This window comes from Schistocerca cancellata, chromosome 5 (assembly GCF_023864275.1).
Source record: "Schistocerca cancellata isolate TAMUIC-IGC-003103 chromosome 5, iqSchCanc2.1, whole genome shotgun sequence".
Classification (NCBI taxonomy): domain Eukaryota; kingdom Metazoa; phylum Arthropoda; class Insecta; order Orthoptera; family Acrididae; genus Schistocerca; species Schistocerca cancellata.
The window spans coordinates 333699222-333718246 of record NC_064630.1 but is presented as its reverse complement, the minus strand read 5'-3'; the positions used below and the strand labels follow the sequence as shown (position 1 = coordinate 333718246).

Sequence of the window (19025 nt, the reverse complement as noted above, 5' to 3'; positions counted from 1 at the left end):
CCCACCCCCACTCCCACCCATCAACCAACCAACCATCTCTTCTGCATATATTCGTAGCCCATATTTAAAAAGATAAAAAAAAAAAAAAAAAAAAAAAACTGAAATAACAATATTCAAAATAAGTTCGGAGGTGGTTGTGATGTTTTGGTAGTGTAGTAACAAATAACGAGTGCCATTAAAAGAAAATACAAAGTCATCCTCACATGGAGGCCTCTTGGAAGTAGGCATCACAGTAACTCTTGAAACTGCGTTTTCATGCTTTAGGCAAAGTATGCTTGTATTTCATATTCTTATTACACATACAATACAAACAAGGTTAAAAAGAAACATGTTTGCAATTCTTTTTTGGAAATGTCATGCTTGTTCGATGAGACACAGTCACTGTAAAGTTGCCATTCCCACATTGAAAATGTGTTGTGACAGTTCGTTATTGAAGTGGTCAGAAATACATTGTCTTATTTATCATCATTGTCTCATGATATCACCAAAGAAGTAACATGAAATCAACAGTAAAAAAATTTAGTACAACCAAGAAATTTTAACGTAGAATGTGCAAGAGATATAAATACTTTCTACCACTGTTTATTCTCTCTGTTGCCATTTCACTTACTTTCACATACAGAAATTAATAGCCATATTTGTTATAAATTTTGACCTTCTATTTTCCAATTGTTGTGCTATTTTTATAAGTGAATTAATGTTAGCAGATTTTATTTTTTTAACTGGCATGTTTTGTTACATAGGCCCGCAGAGCACAGAAGGCAGGAGCAATTGCTGGTATTGTCTTGGACAATACAGTTGGATCTTCATCTGCTACTTCACCAATGTTTGCGATGTCTGGTGATGGAACTGATGATGTCAAGATACCTGTTGTATTTCTGTTTCATGATGACGCTGTGAAGTTTCTTTCCTCTGTTAAACATAATAAGCAGCTAGAAGTTACTTTGACTGATATGATAACTGCCAAGAAAGGTATAAATTTATATACATACATATTTTTCTAATGCATAGATTATATTTAATCTAAATAGAAGGAATAGATAAATTAACACAGTCACTAAAATGGTGACATATTTCTTTATTTACAAAGTGTTCAGCTACTTACATTGTCTTCTTAATAAAGGGGCTGTTCAATAAATAATACCCCACTTTTTTTTCTCAGAACATATTAATTCTTTTGAGTTGCTTGTAGAATTCTTGGGTGTCCGCCCAAATCATGCCATAAGTTCACCACCATATTTAGGCAAACGGACTCATTACCATCTTCATGTGGTTGCTGATGGTTGCTGCTCCACTCCTGTTGGTATCCTATATATGTTGGCCATTATCCCATCAGTCACTTTCCTCTTGGTCTGCAGCTCATGGTCTAGTGGCTGGCGTTCCTGTCTCTGGATCACAGGGTCCCGGGTTCAATTACTGGCCAGGTTGGGTATTTTTTCCGCGGCAGCAGTTGCGATGCCTAACTGCGAAATGTGATTCGCAATGCCTGGGCTATCGTCATCGGGTGCTGACCTCACTTTACAGGATTATTTTTCTTTTTCTGGGCTTAGTGCAGGGCTCCTCACCTGACTTAGCTGTAGGCTGCTATCTTTGTTTGTTAGACCATCTTGGAATTTAATTTCAAGGGCCTCTTTAATCACACAGTGACAACAGGAGGAATGTTTTATTGTAATGTACAGTATGGCCAATTTTTTATTCTAGTCAGCCATATTTGGTAGTCTGGCGTGATTTAGTGTGGTGTTTATGTTCATGGCACCTCTCCTCTACCATACATACAATTTCCCAATATATGCTTCACCTCAGTGACAGGCAATTTTGTAGACCACTGCTGTGCAAAGGCTAGGTCATCCTTTATTGAAACTAGAGATGTCAAGGTCTTAGGGGATGGGTGAAATACACATTTAACTTTTTGTCACTCCAAGATTTTGGCGACTTTTCTGAAGGTGCTGATGGCAGATTGCATGCACGCTGGTGATTTGTGTTCCTCTTTATCTTCCTGTTGCTGTGTACTTACAACTTACCTAAATGCACACTTTATCTGCCTGCTTCTGTACACGTTTCTTCAGAACTTTTTCTTCAGGTCCTTCATCTCAGTTGGAAGACTGTCTCAGTCACAGATAGATCGCACCCTTTGAACAATGTGCATAAAATGCTTCACACTGGAAGTTGTGGAACTACTGGAGACATGTATCTACAATTAAATGTGTGTAGGTTTTCTGTACACACTATGTCTCAGCTTTCCACCTGGGTCCTGTGTCGCCAGGACATCAAGAAACGAAAGTGTGCCATCCTTTTCCTCCTCCATTATAAACTGTATTTTAAGGTATTGTGAGTTGAGGTGAAGGAGAAATTTACCTATGCTGTCCCATCCAGCTGGACAGATGATCAATGTGTGATCTAAGTAATAGTAGAGACAAGTTGCTTTTATTTGAGCTCGCTCCAGAGCCTGTCCTCAAAGTCTTCCATGAACAAATTTGCCATGATCAGCAATAGAGGATACAGTCCGTGGCAGCACCATGTGTATATTCACAATAATTTCCACAGAACATTAAATAAGTTGCAGAATTGATAAGCAAGAAATTTGAAACCAACCTGGCGAGACTCTTAAAGATTGTGCTTACCTTAACTTACTTCCTGTTTGATTGAAATGATTACAGGCAGATGGAAAACGTCACCATGGGATGTGCTGTTTTGTTCATCATGTTTTTGTTCATGTAAGATTTTAAGGAGGTGGCCTGGAGCAAACCCAGCAAAAACCAACGTGTTTCTACTGATATTTGAATCACACATTCATCGTCTGGTCACATGGACAGGACGGTTTAGGTGAATTTCTCCTTCACATCAGCTTGCATCATCCTAAAGCGCAATTTACCATGAAGAGGAACAAAATGGTACCCTTCTGTTCCCTGATGTCCTGCTGTAACAGAAACCAGATGGCAAGCTACAAACCCAGTGTGCAGGAAACCTATACACACTGAATTGTGTCTACATGTGTCCAGTCGTCATCACAACTTCCAGCATGAAGGTATTTTACGCATACTTGTTCACAGGGAACCCTTAACTGGGACTAGACAAAGAAAAGCATTCCCACATAGTGAGGTTTGGACCTGGGAGCAGAAGCGCAGAAACTGGAGATCCCAGTTCATAGACGGTGTGCCGCTAACACTCCCCCACCACCACCACCACCACCACCGTGGCAGCTGTACAGGTAGCAACAGGAGCAGAGTGATGGAGGGTGTAACAGCCAATTTATACAGGATGCTGACAAGAGTGGAGCAGCACTCATCAGGTACTACCTGAAGTCAGCAATCAGTCTGTTTGCCACAATATCGTCAAGAACTTACAGTGTGACCCAGAAGGATCCCTAACAGTTCTACACATTAGAAATACACCAGGGAAACATCAGATAGAACATTTCTTTTACATGTACTATTTTTCTATGTATTCTCTATCATGTTCTTGGACCTTAAGCTAGTATTCCGTAGGAGCATGTATTCCTTGTTGGTAAAAGCTCTTATCCTGTGCTTATAGCTGTGGTTTCACAGCATGAATTATACTCTCATCACCTTCTGTATGTGCCCCACATAAAGAATCACAAGTGGCCACCAGATGGAAGACAGAGGGCATCAGGTTTGGACCATGAGGTTGATGAGGCAGTAATGTCCAGTCCAATTTGGCGAAGTGTTCCTGAGTTCTGAGACTTGCATGCAGTTGTAAATCATTGCATTGGTGCAAGATTTCTTTTGGGATCTTATCAAACAATATATGTCATAAATAGTTCTTGAGTTTGTTCAGAATCTTCACAACACCTCTGAATTAATGGTTGATCCTTTCGGCAACACATTCAGGAGAATGACACTACCATCATTATCCCAAAAGACTGTCATCATGACTTTGACTCCCCTCCCCTCCTTTGCCCTCCTCTCCCCCTCCCCCTCTTCCCTCCCCTCCTTTGCACTCCCCCCTATGCTCTCCCCCTTCCCCTCCCCCCTCTTCCCTACCCTCCCCCTTCCCCCTATTCCCACCCTTCTCCCTCCATCCCATCCCCTCCCCTCCCCTCCCCTCCCCTCCCCTCCTATTCAAGTGGTGCCACTCCTGTGAATCAAAGTTATGCAACCAACTTTCGTCATCTGTAATGATACATAACAGAAGTATCTCTCAATTGGTCTTAAACTCCTCCAACAGTTCACATGAAATGGCTTTCTTTGAATGTTGTGGTCTGTTGTGAGCATTTGTGGAACCCCTCTCGAACATATCTTGGAACATCGAAGAGTCTCAGTCATTGCTCATGCACTTCCAATGCTCATCTTTAGCTGTAGAGCCAACTGTCGAGTTGTTACACACCAGCCTGTGCGAATTCTGGCTTCCACATGATTCAGCATGCCAGGAGCAGTGGCTGTGGCAGGACATACTAAACGTTTCCAATCATGGAGCTCCGTTTCTGCACTTCGTGATGCTTTCTCCCCCTTTACCCATTGCCCAACAGTTTTCCTATTATTTGCATCAGTACTATACACTGCAGACAAATGTTTATGGATGTTCAACTTTGTTTCTTTTTCTTACACCAAAAGTTCCATTAAATCATATTGCTTGTAACAAGTGTCATGCAAAGGTGCCATTTTGATGGTTCGCAGTGGCTGTCATCTGTCAGAATTGTTGGAAGCTTTGCACATGTGCAAACATTAAATTTGAAGCGCCTGAAAGATATTTTCTAAGATGTATTAATGGAGGTACTAAAAATTTGGGGCATTATTTGTTGAATGACCCTCGTGTGTTATATTCATCTCTACTAAGTTTCTTATAACACTGAATAGTGTGTACCATTTTTCAAAAGTTATACCATCACTAGGCTGTAGAGGTAACAGGTAATATGCCCCCCATACTTCAGGGCCTAGAAGAGTGCACAGGTCCCTTACAAAATTGAAGATATGTGATTGCAGTGGGAAGATATAGCACAATGGAGAGTCCTACTGAACATGTATTTTGACTTCCTCTCTTTTTGAAATTTAATGTATGGTAAAACATGGATAATATTGGTGCATAACATTCCCCACATCCATAGCTTCCTACAAGCTTGTTGCACTTTGTTATGTACTTTTATATGTTGTAGAATTTTGAAATAATGGCTTCATTACCCAGATCATGAGGGTGGCACAAACTTCAGAGGAAAAAATGACAACTCCAGTCTCTGTGTTGTTCTCCCAACAAATGTCAACAAAACTAGGCTATTTTAAACATTTGCTTCCTTCTCTTCCACCTTGCTGTAGGTGTGAATTGTGGAGGGGGAGGCCAGTGGAAAAGGAGAGCAGTAAAAAGACCATGGGTGTATTGGTGGAATAGAGGGCTGTGTAATGCCTGAATGGGAATGGGGAAGGGGATATGTGGTGAAGGATAGTGACTAATGAATGTTGAGGTCAGCTGCCACCCATTCAATATCAAGAAGTCTCTTCCATACAGCCTAGTTGCCCATGGCCATCACACCTGTAGTGAAGAGCAGTCCTCCTCTAAATATACCAAGGGCCTCACTGAGGCCTTCACAGACCACAATTAACCTCCCAACCTTGTACAGAAACAGATCTCCCATGTCTTGTCTCTCCAGTCAACCCCCCCCCCCCCCCCCCACACACACACACACCCCACACCTTCCAAAGTTCCACTTTCCAGCCACAGAGGAGCATTCCCTTCATGTCTCAGTACCACTCAGAACTGGAGCAACTGAATCACATTCTCCGCTAGGGTTTTGACTACCTCTTGTTGTGCCCTGAAATGAAGAATGTCCTACCCACTATCCTTCCCACTTCTCCCATAGTGGTATTCTGCCACCCACCAAACCTACACAATATCCTCATCCATCCCTACCGACTGCTGCTCCCAACCCCTTGCCTCATGGCTTATATCCCTGTAATAGACCTTGATGCAAGATCTATGGCATACATCCTCCCATCACCACCACCCACTCCAGACTGGTCACAAGCATCACCTATCCCGTTGAAGGGCAGGGTTACATGTAAAACCAGTCATGTGATCCCCAAGTTAAGCTGCAACTAATGTGCTGTGTTCTATGTGGGCATGCCACCAACAAACTGTCTGTCTGCATGAAAGACCACCTATAAACTGTGACCAAGAAACAACTGGACCACCCAGTTGCTAACGCCACTGCCCAATGCAACATTCTTAATTTTATTGACTGCTTCACAGTCTGTGCTATCTGAATCCTTCCTTTCAACACTAGCCTATCTGGGAGCCTTCCCTGAAATATATACTATGTCCCTGTAACACTCCTGGCTTCAGCCTTTGTTAGTCATTGTCTGTCACCCACCTATTCCCTTTCCTGTTCCAATTCCAGCACTGCGCAGCTCTGTATTCCACCGACGCACCCACAATCTTTTTACTTCTCTCTTTAACTGCTGCCCCCCTCCCCCTGCCCTCCATCTAAACCTCCTGACCACACCTGGTTGCCCTACCCTCTCTTTACTTCATTCCTATATGCTCTCAAAGCAACACTTTACCATCCCCCACCCCTACCATGCTATCTCCACCCCCGCCCCTGCACCTCACCCTGCCCCAGCCTCCCCCTTACTCCCATCACCCAGACTGCTTCTTCCATCATGTGCAGCTGCTCGCAGTCTAGCCTTAGCAGCCAGAGACATTGGTCATGTGTTTGTGGGTTGCATTTGCATGAGTGTGCATGTGTATGTTGTCTAATTAAAAAAGAGAACTATTTGGCCAAAAGCTTACTTGTGTGACAGTCTTTTTGTTGCACCTTTCTGCAATTCAATATCTTCACTATATGTTGAAAAGGACACAAGAATGGAGATAAGAGAAATATATATATTGACAAAAACAGAACACAATTTATTTATTTATATGTATCTAGAACGTAACATATTAAATATAATTTTTCATACATAGCATATATATAAAAACAAAGATGATGTGACTTACCAAACGAAAGCACTGGCAGGTTGATAGACACACAAACAAACACAAACATACACACAAAATTCAAGCTTTCGCAACCAATGGTTGCTTCATCAGGAAAGAGGGAAGGAGAGGGAAAGACGAAAGGATGTGGATTTTAAGGGAGAGGGTAAGGAGTCATTCCAATCCCGGGAGCAGAAAGACTTACCTTAGGGGATAAAAGGACAGGTATACACTTGCGCACACACTCACATATCCATCTGCACATACACAGACACAAGCAGACATTTGTCAATGTCTGCTTGTGTCTGTGTAGGTGCGGATGGATATGTGTGTGTGTGTGTGTGTGTGTGTGTGTGTGTGTGTGTGTGTGTGTGTGTGTGCGCGCGCGCGAGTGTAAGTATGTGTAAGTATTATGTGCACCAGTGGCAGGAATGTAAATAGAGTACATTACAATTGATTTAAGTAATATACATGTTTTATATATGTTTTGGACCATGGCAACATTGACTACAACTATCCTTTAATAAACTTTTTCTGGAACAATATATTCCCTTCAAACACTGCAGCTAAAAAATAAAACAATAACATGCCCACTGTGTTAATAATTTTCTCACAGTCACCTTTGTTGGTTTTAGTCATTACAGAACAACAGACAGACAGAACTTTAATAGGAAGACTTTTATGTCTGTGCTTAAATGCTTGTAGTTACCAGACAATGTGTTACAGTGAACTGGCAGTGTGTTTGATGCCAAGTGTCTGTGCACAAGGGTTGCTAGGCAGCATCCAGGTGGTGTCGAGTGTGCATGAAGGTGTCAGCTACTGTTTTCAGGGCTGCAGCCTTAGCTACATCTGGGCTGGTGTCAGCTGGCTATGGCTAACTGATAGTGTGTTCACCCTGAACAAAATATCAGTGGTCTCTGAGCGGTAGTTGAAGTGCCTGACATCGTGCCTAATAGCTAAAAGTATGCTTATCTCCAAGTATTTTGCAAACTTTGCTGTTGACTAGTCCTTACAATTGATTAAACAACTCAGATTTTTTGCCGAGCCAATGAAATAATTTGCTAGCAGCTTTTGTTGCTGTTGTGTTGTGTTATCTTCTTTTCCCATTCTAAAATACACACATTTTTGCCAAAAATATTTGTCTCTGAAAGAATTCCTGCATAGTCTTAAGGAAAGTTCAGCCAGCCAATTTCTGCAGAACTTCATGCTCTGTTGGCTCACAAAATATTGTCAGGTACCTTTTACTGTATCCATTGTACTAATATCTTCGTGTGTATATGAAAAAACATGTTGAGTGCCAACCCAGTCAGATAACGGTGCTTCAGGGCTTCCTGGAAAGGCATACTATAGCAGAAACTGAATAGGTTCAAACCTTATTTGTAGGAGATTACACTCCTGAAATGATCAAAATTTGTTAATATATGTCCAAGAGAGACATTTTAAGCCTTACAACACCCACTTGCTAAGAGCTGGCAGCTTCACACAAAGGATGACATATTGTGAGTATTCCTGTGGAGTAGTGCAGTAACAGGTACCTGTAACACACATCACTTCAGGTAACAGATTGCTCCAAGTATTTGGCATCTCAACCACCACAAGCACCACATGACAGTGAGCCACTCATAGACATGATCGTCCAACTCACCAAACGTTTCTCCTTTCAACAAAGGTAGAGCTGTATGGGGCTGTAGTTTCACATGCCCCAGGGATCAAGTTGTAGAGGAATCTTACACTAGGTGAATATATACATCTTTAATATGCATTTTAGCACAAAGGCAGAGTCATTCTGCACCACTGATACCAAAGATTATTCTCCTAACCTTACAAATTCTGCACAGTCAGAAGTGTGTAGATGATCTTCCCTCCCATGGCCACTTTCCAGTTTATGTCCATCTTATACAAAAAGCAGAACCAACAGGAAACCATCATAAAAGGTGCTCAGTAAGCAAAGTGGATGATGTATAGACAGTGGGCTGTACTTGGAACACTAAGACAGTGTCATGTTTGGATGGACCACATAACTACAGTCAAGACAGTTGTAACAGGCTGGGCTCAGTTGCCTTGTGCACTTACCTCTAAAACAATTTTTAAAAAAATCCTGTAACACAATTGTGTAAATATCTCTAAGGCAAAGCCTTAGTGTTGTCGCAGCTCTGTTGCACTTGACAGTTGACCTGACTGTAGTATGATCCATCCTGTTGCTGATGTATTTATTCTACATGAAACAATGGAACAGTACCTCCAATATCCACTGTTTTCTTTGAATTTGACTTTGGGTTTCTAAACATGCTGAGAAACCAGGAGAATAGGAGAAATAATTTTCATTTCTGTAAAAAATAAAAAGATGTAAAACCTCCTTTTCTCAAAAGAGGAACTGGATACCATGATAACTAGCTTGTGAGGCTTCTTCTTGACTAGATTTTAACCAAAATTTGAAAGATATCTACTCTTTTTTTTTTCAATGATAAGTGGAGTTAATTTTTATGGAGAGAAATGATGGTGGGTTCACTTCTTCAGTCAAAATATGACCACATACATCCCAGTACTCTCATAGTATTTCCCACACTAGCCTTGCTGCAAAAATTATAGATTGAGTGATCAACTCCCATCTCAGCTAGGTGCTAGAATTTAGAGGCCTCATAAGTAATTTCCAATGTGGGTTTAGAAAGTATCATTCTACTCTTATCAGATTAACCCTACTGAAGGCAGCCATATGCGAGATACTCCTGTCTAAGAAGCACCTGGTAAATTACTTCTTTGATACTGAATGGTGTGGGCTTTCAAAAAAAATTAATGGTGGCCCACAACTACGTACCCACAGACTCAGAGCTGAAATGTTAAAAGGTTTGGCTGGTTTTGTTGTCTAGGGGCTGGGATATGTAGTTGCTGCATTGCAAGCCAAATACTGCTGAGTCTACAGTATACAATATCAATAATCAAATGGCTGAAGGTTCCTATCACTCAGCAATTGCGAATTTTGAATGTAACATAGAAATTTATAAATCAAAGATTGCAATTAAATAAAATCTGCAGGTACTATTTTAATGACTTTACATGATTAGTATGATAGCAGAAGTACCTTTAAGAATGCCATTTATTACTGTAAAATACTTATTGGTGTCAATGGTCCAACAATTAAATAAAATATAAGTTGAATTACAGGAAAACAATAGATTCCTACGTCAGGTAATTAGTAATGAGCAACAACATAGCTTGCGAGATATTCACTTCTAAACGCATACTACGTCTTCACTGCAGAACGACGGAAATCTCAGAAGTGCACAAGTCGATACTGCGAAATATTTCTATCTCCCATGACCATGCGCAAACTGCTCAACACTCTCCTAGTATTTCCTGCAATTGTCCATCGTGCCTTGCATCCAGCACCACCTCGTGTCCTGTGTGACCCGATGCTCGTCCCCCACTTCCATACCGTCTCTCCATTGACTTCGGTAGTCGCCTACTGTAGTAACAAGTGCTCCCGCCATGTCTCCAAGCCAACACACACTCGCAAACATATTGAAACCCATACAAAATACTGGATTTACATATTCCTATAGCTGGACCATAAACATACTCTAACACACTTTATTAAATACGCAAACAAATTAAATAAACATATATCAAAGGAATAGAATCAAAAGTAGGACAGTAGCCCAATGCCTCTGTGCTTTCTAAAGCACAGTAAATATTTGACCAATTTCTTCATTTATAGTATAGATCGGATATAAGCAAAGACATAGACAAATAAATATATATGTATAAGCATGCTGCTGCCATTTTTTCATGTAACTGTGGAGTACTTATGGTGTGATGCAATCAAAAGTAATTGGCCACTTTGACCTCCAATAACCCATGTACTATTCAGGTTACATGCCTGTAATTCATACCAATTTAGGTTTACACTAATAGCTTTCTAAAGACATGCCAATCAACAAAATCGGATAAACTGTTTAGATTTTGGAAATTCGTTGCTGGGTGTTACTTGTATAATTCGCAGTCAGATACTAAACTTTAAACTAATAAAGATATTGAAAATCTGATTACACCATCAGAATTGTCGTGCAAATAATGGTATCATGATTCCTCTGGCTGTTATTAAGTTCTACTTGAACTGTTAAATGTCTGCCATTACGGTTTCACAAAGTCCGCCATCTTTGGCACTCTTGGCATACAAATCTCCTTCATTGACACAAAGCACAGTCCTCGACACAGCGTCAACATGGAATTCCCAGCCACACACTGGGGCTACCCCTCTTGCTCTGGCTAATGTTCAGCACCACGCAGTTGCTGACTAGCCCCAGCTTTCCAAGCGGCCCATGCAGCCATGCCAACTCGAACTTAGAATATTTTTCAGGGTGCCACATTTCGCCCGTTACCTCACAATGGCCAAGTGATACTATCTGGAGACACAGTATCATCTGCAAATTACAAGAAAGAGGATTTTCTGGTTAACTCCCCATTTTCTTGTGGTCCTTTCAAGCAGAAAGCTTTTTTAAAGGTAGAGTCAGGCACATGCTATCTGAGAAGTTCCCTCCTCGTAACAGAATTTCTCTGAGAAATGTTCCAAATTTTACATTATTTCCATTACTTATAAAGATCGTCATTGAGGAGCCCTGTGAACTGCTCATTATTTGTGATTGAATTCTCCATTTTTGTTCCAGTTCGTCTTACATCATCCCTCAGCTACAGTGATACCTGAATTCTCCATTTTTGTTCCAGTTCGTCTTACATCATCCCTCAGCTACAGTGATACCTAAGAGGCTCAAAGAAAGAGAAGGAGAAAAAGTGTTCAATTTCTACCCTCACAAAACTTTATATGTGTTGTTTTTTTTAAACCTTGATTGCTCCTTTTTAATTTACTTGAGTTGAGACCAAGAGATAAAGTTGTAAGTTTTAATGATTTCATGAAGCTGCTGGAGCTTGTATTTGATCGGTGGCTTGCTTCAGCCAGGGGGACTGAAAGTAAGACTCTTTAAAGTGTTAAATGTCATGACCTGTGTGAATGGAGAGAACTGAAAGAAGATAGTTCATGCTTGCTCCAATTTTACATGGCATTGTTTGGTCGCATTTAGATAATGGTTGCATGATTTGTGAATAAGCATGACCATCATATTAAAAAATACTAGATTCACTAAATCATGATAGTATCTGATTCACTAAAGGGGGGTGTATAGGATAAGCCCCATTAACAACTTTTATGCGTAGTCAGGAGAGCCTTCATTATGTACACAGAAAAATCTCTGTGAGGCTAAAGAAGCATACAAACGTTGATCATCATCAGCGTCATTCTCTTTTCATGTAACTGTTCACATATGGGTAACTTTGGAGCTATTAGGAATCTATTATGGATACAGGTGCGGCAGATAACAGATTGTGGTTGTCGATGAGATCCATGATGATTTTAAACTTGACAGATCATAACCATCCATAATTTACTCTAGAATACATTGTTAAGATAAAAATTCTTAATATTGTAAATAAACACCAAGATTTTAAAGTAGTTAGATTGATGGGAAATGGGAGAAATGTTCACTGCTCTGCCATTTTCCTCAAATTTGTCCTCAGGATGCAAGTTCCCAATGACTTTAGTAAATTTTAAACTTTACACAAGTGAGAGGTGATCGAGGGCTGAAAATCCTCATCTTTTGTAATTCGCTGATTGCTCTGAGTACAAACCAGCACTTGTATCCAGCAGATAAATGGTTCAGAATACCCAGGATGCCCTTCTCCAGGAAAGGAAGTGTCATTGTCCTAGGTACTAAGTTTCATGGCATTCTGTGGAAATGAAGTGGTGGATTCTGCAACCAAGAAGGCATTTAGGCTGCACAATGTGACTCATTATCCTGTCATTCAGCATCCTTTAATATTGTTGTTTGATAAAACCAACTGTAAGATCTTGGTGCTGCTTCACACAACCATTCTTGATATGACTCTGAAATATACACAGGGCTTCCTTCTCAAAGAGGAGGACTAACTAGTTGGTGGTGGTTGGGGTGCACAGGTGACAATACATCATATTTTAATAGAGTGTCTTTTCCATCATGTCAAAAGGATTATTGGTTGATCTGCTTTCTTTTCTAAGCAATGTTGAGATGAATCTAGTATGACATTTTTCTGTGTTGTACCTGACCTTATACCTAAAATATTAAACAGGAAATTTTAATGTGTATTCATGTTGACTGGCTCCTCCAGTTTGAGAGATCAGCCAGCCACAACTTCTGTTCTGCTGTTTTAGTAATTTTTTTCTCTACTTTTATACTAATATTGAATTATCAATTTTACATTGTGTATCATTGAGAAGGATTTAGTGTAGGAATGTGAGAGAGAAGGTATGTTTTATGGCAAATCAATTAACTTTTGAAAAATATGTTGATCATTTTTATTTTCTAAATTGATACAATTTTTATATACCATTATTGGGCTTTCTGCCACTGTTGCACAACAAACCATCGCATTTTTGGGAGCTCATTAATGTGCTGTATCATTGAAAATGCATACTTTTGGAATACAAATCCTCTAAATAAAGGCACCTTAGCTTCCGAAACAATAATAAAGATGTCATCTGCAGTTTGCTGCTGTTAGCCTATCACATGATCTAGCCAGTGAATAAATTATGACTTTTTCATTGTGTGCACACACTAATTAATATACATACAGTATAGGAATAAGAAGAGCTATGCCTTCACACATAGTTTTGACTGTCACAAACATGGGCTTATTTTTCTGTGTACATGATTGTAAGAGCACTGTTTAAATTGCTGCAAGTGAAGCATTGACGTAAATAGTCTTCACGGGTTTGCCGCCGCATCACGTTGTGCTAATTCCACAATATTTCCTCAGAGCAACTGTCTGACATCTTCAGGTGGTTCAGTCTTTCTGGTGGCTAGGTACCTAGCCACCAGCACGGTTGAACCACCTGAAGATGTCGGACAGTTGCTCCGAGGAAATATTGTGGAATTTGCACAACGTGATCTGACTGCAAACCCATGAAGACTATTTACAACACATCTGGCAGGAAAGCTTGAAGCAGTAACATTTGTGTTCATGGTTTTGAGAAGTATTTGGCTGTTTTTCCTGAATATGTCGTGATTTATAAGAGTATGTTGAGGCTTGGATGCAATAGAATGGCTTAAATTGCTGTGAGTAAAGCATTGACATGTGGATTCTTCATTGTCACAAATATTTGGTTGTTGTTTCCTGAATAGTTTGTGAGTCTCAGGAGTGTAGTTAGGATGTTTTTGACTACACCTCCCTCCCATCCTCTCCCTCCACCCCTCCTCCCCAAGGGTGTAGTTAGGCTGGGTCACACAGCTTGAATTACCACAAAAAGCATGCTTTTGATGACATATTGATCCTTAGCTCAGCCTGAGGACTGGAGCAGGTTGGAAAGTAAAAGATTGGTTGCGTGTTGCGAAGCAAACAAATGTGAAACCAGAAAAATGTGGTTGTGACTGACTGATCAATCTGTAGCTTAGCCTAAGGCCTAGGTTAGGTTGCAAGGTAACAATTTGGTTGTGAGTTGCTGAGACCAACAAATGTCATAGCAACAAATGTGATAGCAACAAATCTAATTGTGGTGAGAGACTGATGTGCAGCATAGCCTGAGGTCTTGGTTACGTTGGATGACAACACTTGGGTTGTGAGTTAGTGAAACCAACAAATGTGAAAGCATAAAATCTGGTTTTGGTAACACGCTGATCTGCAGCTTAGTCCGAGACCTGGATTATGTTGGAAGTTAACTGTTTGGTTGTGGTTTGGTGAAGACAGCAAATACAAAAGCAAAAAAGCTAGTTGTGGTGAGAGACTCAGCTGTAGCCGTTGGCACAAGGAGCAGACAGGTTATTGCATTGTCGACATTCATTCCCCATTCAAGGGTAGTGCATGGATTGATACTTGGTTTGGTAATTCATAAAAGATGGTCTGAAAAATGTCTGATGCCCATGCTGTGTGGATCTCCAAGTGTTATCTGAAGATGATGAGACTTGTCGCAAATTTTGGCATGTTTGCATGTACGTTGACTGGTCTTCCTTCTGTAGTAAAGTGTCTTTCAAGTGGGTGAGTAACAATTCACAATAGTTGAGAGCAAGAGGAGTCATCATTGAACTAGAGAAGGCAAAATTTGGGAAAAGGAATGTGGCAGAGGCCATCAGATAGTTAGACAGTGAATGTATGGTGAAATTCACTGAGGCTAGGTAAAAGTCATCCTTGAGCCCCTTTACTTTCGGTCTGAGAAAGTCTTGACAAGAATAATCAAAGAAAAGTTTCTGCTGGAGCGGGAATCATTAGCAAATGCTGGAAGTCCTACGACACACTAGATGCTGAAGGTTAACAGCACCTGAGAGTGTACCATATTGTTAATTTCATAGACCTGGCTGGTTGTTCCATTCATACACCAGATACGTAAAAAATGTGGCAAGATATCAGATATACTATGACACAATATGACAAAGTCCAACATTTCAGGAGTTGTCTATGTTAATACATGTTCCATCGAGCATATCATCTGAAAGAAATGTGACATTATTTTTTCATTGGTGCCAGTAAATTTTACCCAGCCAACAGAAGTAGGAACTGTGGTGTAATAGTAGAGTGCTGCAGGCATGGCTAGCAATTACAGTCTGTGCTTTTCAGGGAAACCAGTGCCTTCACATTCCTCACCATTGAAGGCACGTGAAACCATGGCTTTGCCTGTTAGTAACTAGTTTGGGACATTAACCATTCTTGTTTTATTCATGCTAGACACTGATAGTTTTTTGTGGCATTTGTGTGTTCTCACAAAGAAAATTGTGGTATTATGTTGTGATTCTTTGCTGTGGTTGGCTAATTAAACCATGTGTCCAGTGTTCAGTGTGATTGTGTGACAGCAACAAATTGAACAGCCACTGTCTTCATTTCAGTGTTTCAGAAGCTAACATGCTTTATTTGGTGGATGTCATACCTATACTTGTGTATTGTGAAAATATGCACTTTCAATGATACATGCATTAAAGAGCTCTCCGAAACACATTGTTTTTAGTGTGGTTTGTTGTGCTTCAGTAGCAGGAAGTCGGATAACTCTGTACAAAAATTGTACCTCTAAATTATTTGTTAAGACACCAATAAGTGCCCTACAGGAATGACAGAATTAACTGTCAAACTTTGGGACCGAAGAAAATCAAATGACTAATAATGGTAATCAGCACTGTGGAAATAATATGTCAGGATATCATTGTACCTGCTGCAGGACAACTGAAAAGAATTGTTTTTAAAATGGTAGTGTGTCTAGCTGAAATAGTAAGATCCATTTATAGTAATCATTATTTTACCTTGATTACATCCATTACAAGAGTCCAAAACAACAAAAGCTGACTAGTTATTGAAGATAAAAATTGTAAGTATAATAGTGGCATTATCATTTGGATTGCAGTGCACTAATGTATTTGGGAAACTATTGTCTATGTATATTTTATACTCACATGGAGGAAGTTGTGGAAGGAAGTTGTGGAAGAAATTCGCTCTCCCAAGAAAAATTGATAATATATGTTGTGTCTTGAATATTGATTTCTCAAAATCCAATAAATTCAAAGAGGATTTTATAAATTTAATACAGTCATTCAGCATAAACTCAGCTGTTAACAAACATTAAAAACACCAACCTCTGCGTCTGTCATTGAGCAGATTTTGAAAAATAAATGCATATATGCCTGTAACATGCAAGTAGTAAGCATGGATTTTAATGATTGCTGTGCTCACGTTCTTACCATGAATGTTGAAGGAAACTCAAAACACACACTGTATGGAATTTCAACATTTTTTTTAAGTAGCTTTTCTGAAGAAAACAACATTTAACTCTCTTTTAAAAAAAGCAGTTTGTATGAGTAATCCTAGCAAAATACTACGTCTGATTTTATTATCTATTGCGAAAGATATACAGGAATACTAAGACAGGTTCTTTCAAAAGCAAAAAAAATATAAAATGACAAAATAATGGGTAATTCCAGGAACGATCAAAAATTCATGCAGATACGTTATTCATGTATCCAGCAACACCTGAGGAATTGTCAACAATTATTAAAAGATTGCCTAATAAATATTCACTGTGTGCCGATGAGATACCAGATGCCATCATTAAAGCTAGAGTGTGATGTATTTCCAAATAGTTTAAAAACTGCAAAAGTAACACCTCTGCATAAGAAGGGTGCAAAATGTGAAATTGCAAATTATAGGTCACTTTCAATTTTTTCAGGTTTTAGCAAAATTATAGAAAAAAAACATTCCTTAGAGGATTTAACAGCCTTCTTAGATAAAGAAATGCTCATAAATGTCTCACAACATGAGTTCAGAGCTAGAAACTCGAACATTGCAGCAATGTTTTTTTTTTTTTTTAATACTATAAGCAGTGGATGATAAGAAACCTGTATCTGGAATATTAATTACCTTAGCAAAGCGTTTATTGTTGTTAATTATGACATTCTTTTGCGTAAGTTAAGTAGTTGTGGAATTAGAGGCAAGTCTGAAGGGTGGATCCAATCACACATCAATAATCACCAACAGAATACACAAATAAAATAAAAAGACAGTGAAAGACAAACATTCCAGTTTTTGCAGTAATGAGTGAAAAATCAAGTATGGAGTCCCACAAGGGTCTGTTTTGGACCTGTCTTATTTCTGCTGTATGTAAATGACTTGGCTGATAAAATACATAATGGAACTGCAGTTCTCTCTTTGCAGGTGATGTGAATACTCAAATTAAATTACACAGTGAGGAAAACCTGCAGGAAACTGCAGCATTGGTTATGCATAGCCTAGCAATGTGGTTCAAGATCAATAAGCTCTATCCCTGTTTTCACTATTGAAGAAACTAATGTCTCAAATGTCAGTCATACAAAACTTTTAGGTAAAAATCAAACAATGGAAAATCCAGGATGGAATGTAACAGTACTGTGGAAAGGAAAGTTGCTATTCACCATATAGTGAAGATGCTAAGTCGCCGATAGGCACAACAAAAAGAGTATCACAAAAAACAGCTTTTGGCCAGTAAGGCCTTTGTCAGAATTAGATGGCAAACACACACATATACACGTGCAAACACAACTCTCACACATGCGACTGCAGTCTTAGGCAACTGTGACCACGGTATTGTAAAACTTTTAGGCATACATATTCAGAAGATATTGAAGTGGGAGACGTACCTTAAGACTCTAAATAAAAAACTGAATACACTTTCATATGCTGTTAGGAGTCTCACTCGGAATACAAGCTGTTCATTGGTGGTGACAAGATACCATGTACAGAATAATTGTTAGGGGGACTTCCACAATTTTAAGAAAAACATACCAGAGGTTAAAGAAAACCAAATGTAGGGATTCCTGTATATCCTTTTTCTAAAAGTCTGAATGTACTGTCACTATATACATACTAATTTTTACAAATGAGCATTGCTGTAGATCTCTTTTTAAAAGTCTGATTATATCACACAACCTCTTCAAACATAACTATGATCCACACACTTATGAAACTATGCAGAAGCTGAACCTACAGATAAACATAGGAAGTACAAACTTACGCAAAAGAGGAGTGTATCATAGTGGGGCTATGTTACATAACCACATGCCTTCTTACTTAAAATGTGTACCAAAATTAAACAATTCTTGTTGGACCGCTGCTTGTACTCTGTTACTGAATTTCTGGAACATCATAACAAGTAAACCTCATTTACCAAATATTGTTAATTATGTATTGCACCACTTAACACTATAATTTATTTTGTGTTTATCATGTAGTCATAAGCATATGCAGAAGCAATGTAGTATGTCAGTTCATATTATTATCTACTCTGATTGTGTTGACGATGTATTCACAGTGACTGCTGTAACCATAAATTAGTTATGGTTAACTTTTTCTGTATCATGTGTACAAAATTCTGACAACAGGCTTGCTGTGTATCTCAAGATTTCTCTCCACTGTCGAATTAATTTACATCTAAGCTACGTGTTTTGTTGTGTGAAACATTTGTGTTTACTAATAGTGATTGACAGTATATTTCAGCTTTGTGATTTATCAGCAGTTGCATTAAATGATCAGGTTTTGGATGCCTTCTTTCCTATATTTGATAAGTC

General features: G+C 39.3%; 1 protein-coding gene across 1 annotated transcript in view; it reads left to right on the top strand.

The window, feature by feature from the left end:
* The window catches only part of LOC126188899 (ER degradation-enhancing alpha-mannosidase-like protein 3), a 227815-nt gene that overhangs the window by 191286 nt on the left and 17504 nt on the right, over positions 1–19025 (top strand). The window contains exon 17 of the mRNA XM_049930585.1: positions 744–972. Within this exon, the coding sequence (XP_049786542.1) occupies positions 744–972 (229 nt within the window). The remainder of the gene's footprint in view (positions 1–743; positions 973–19025) is intronic.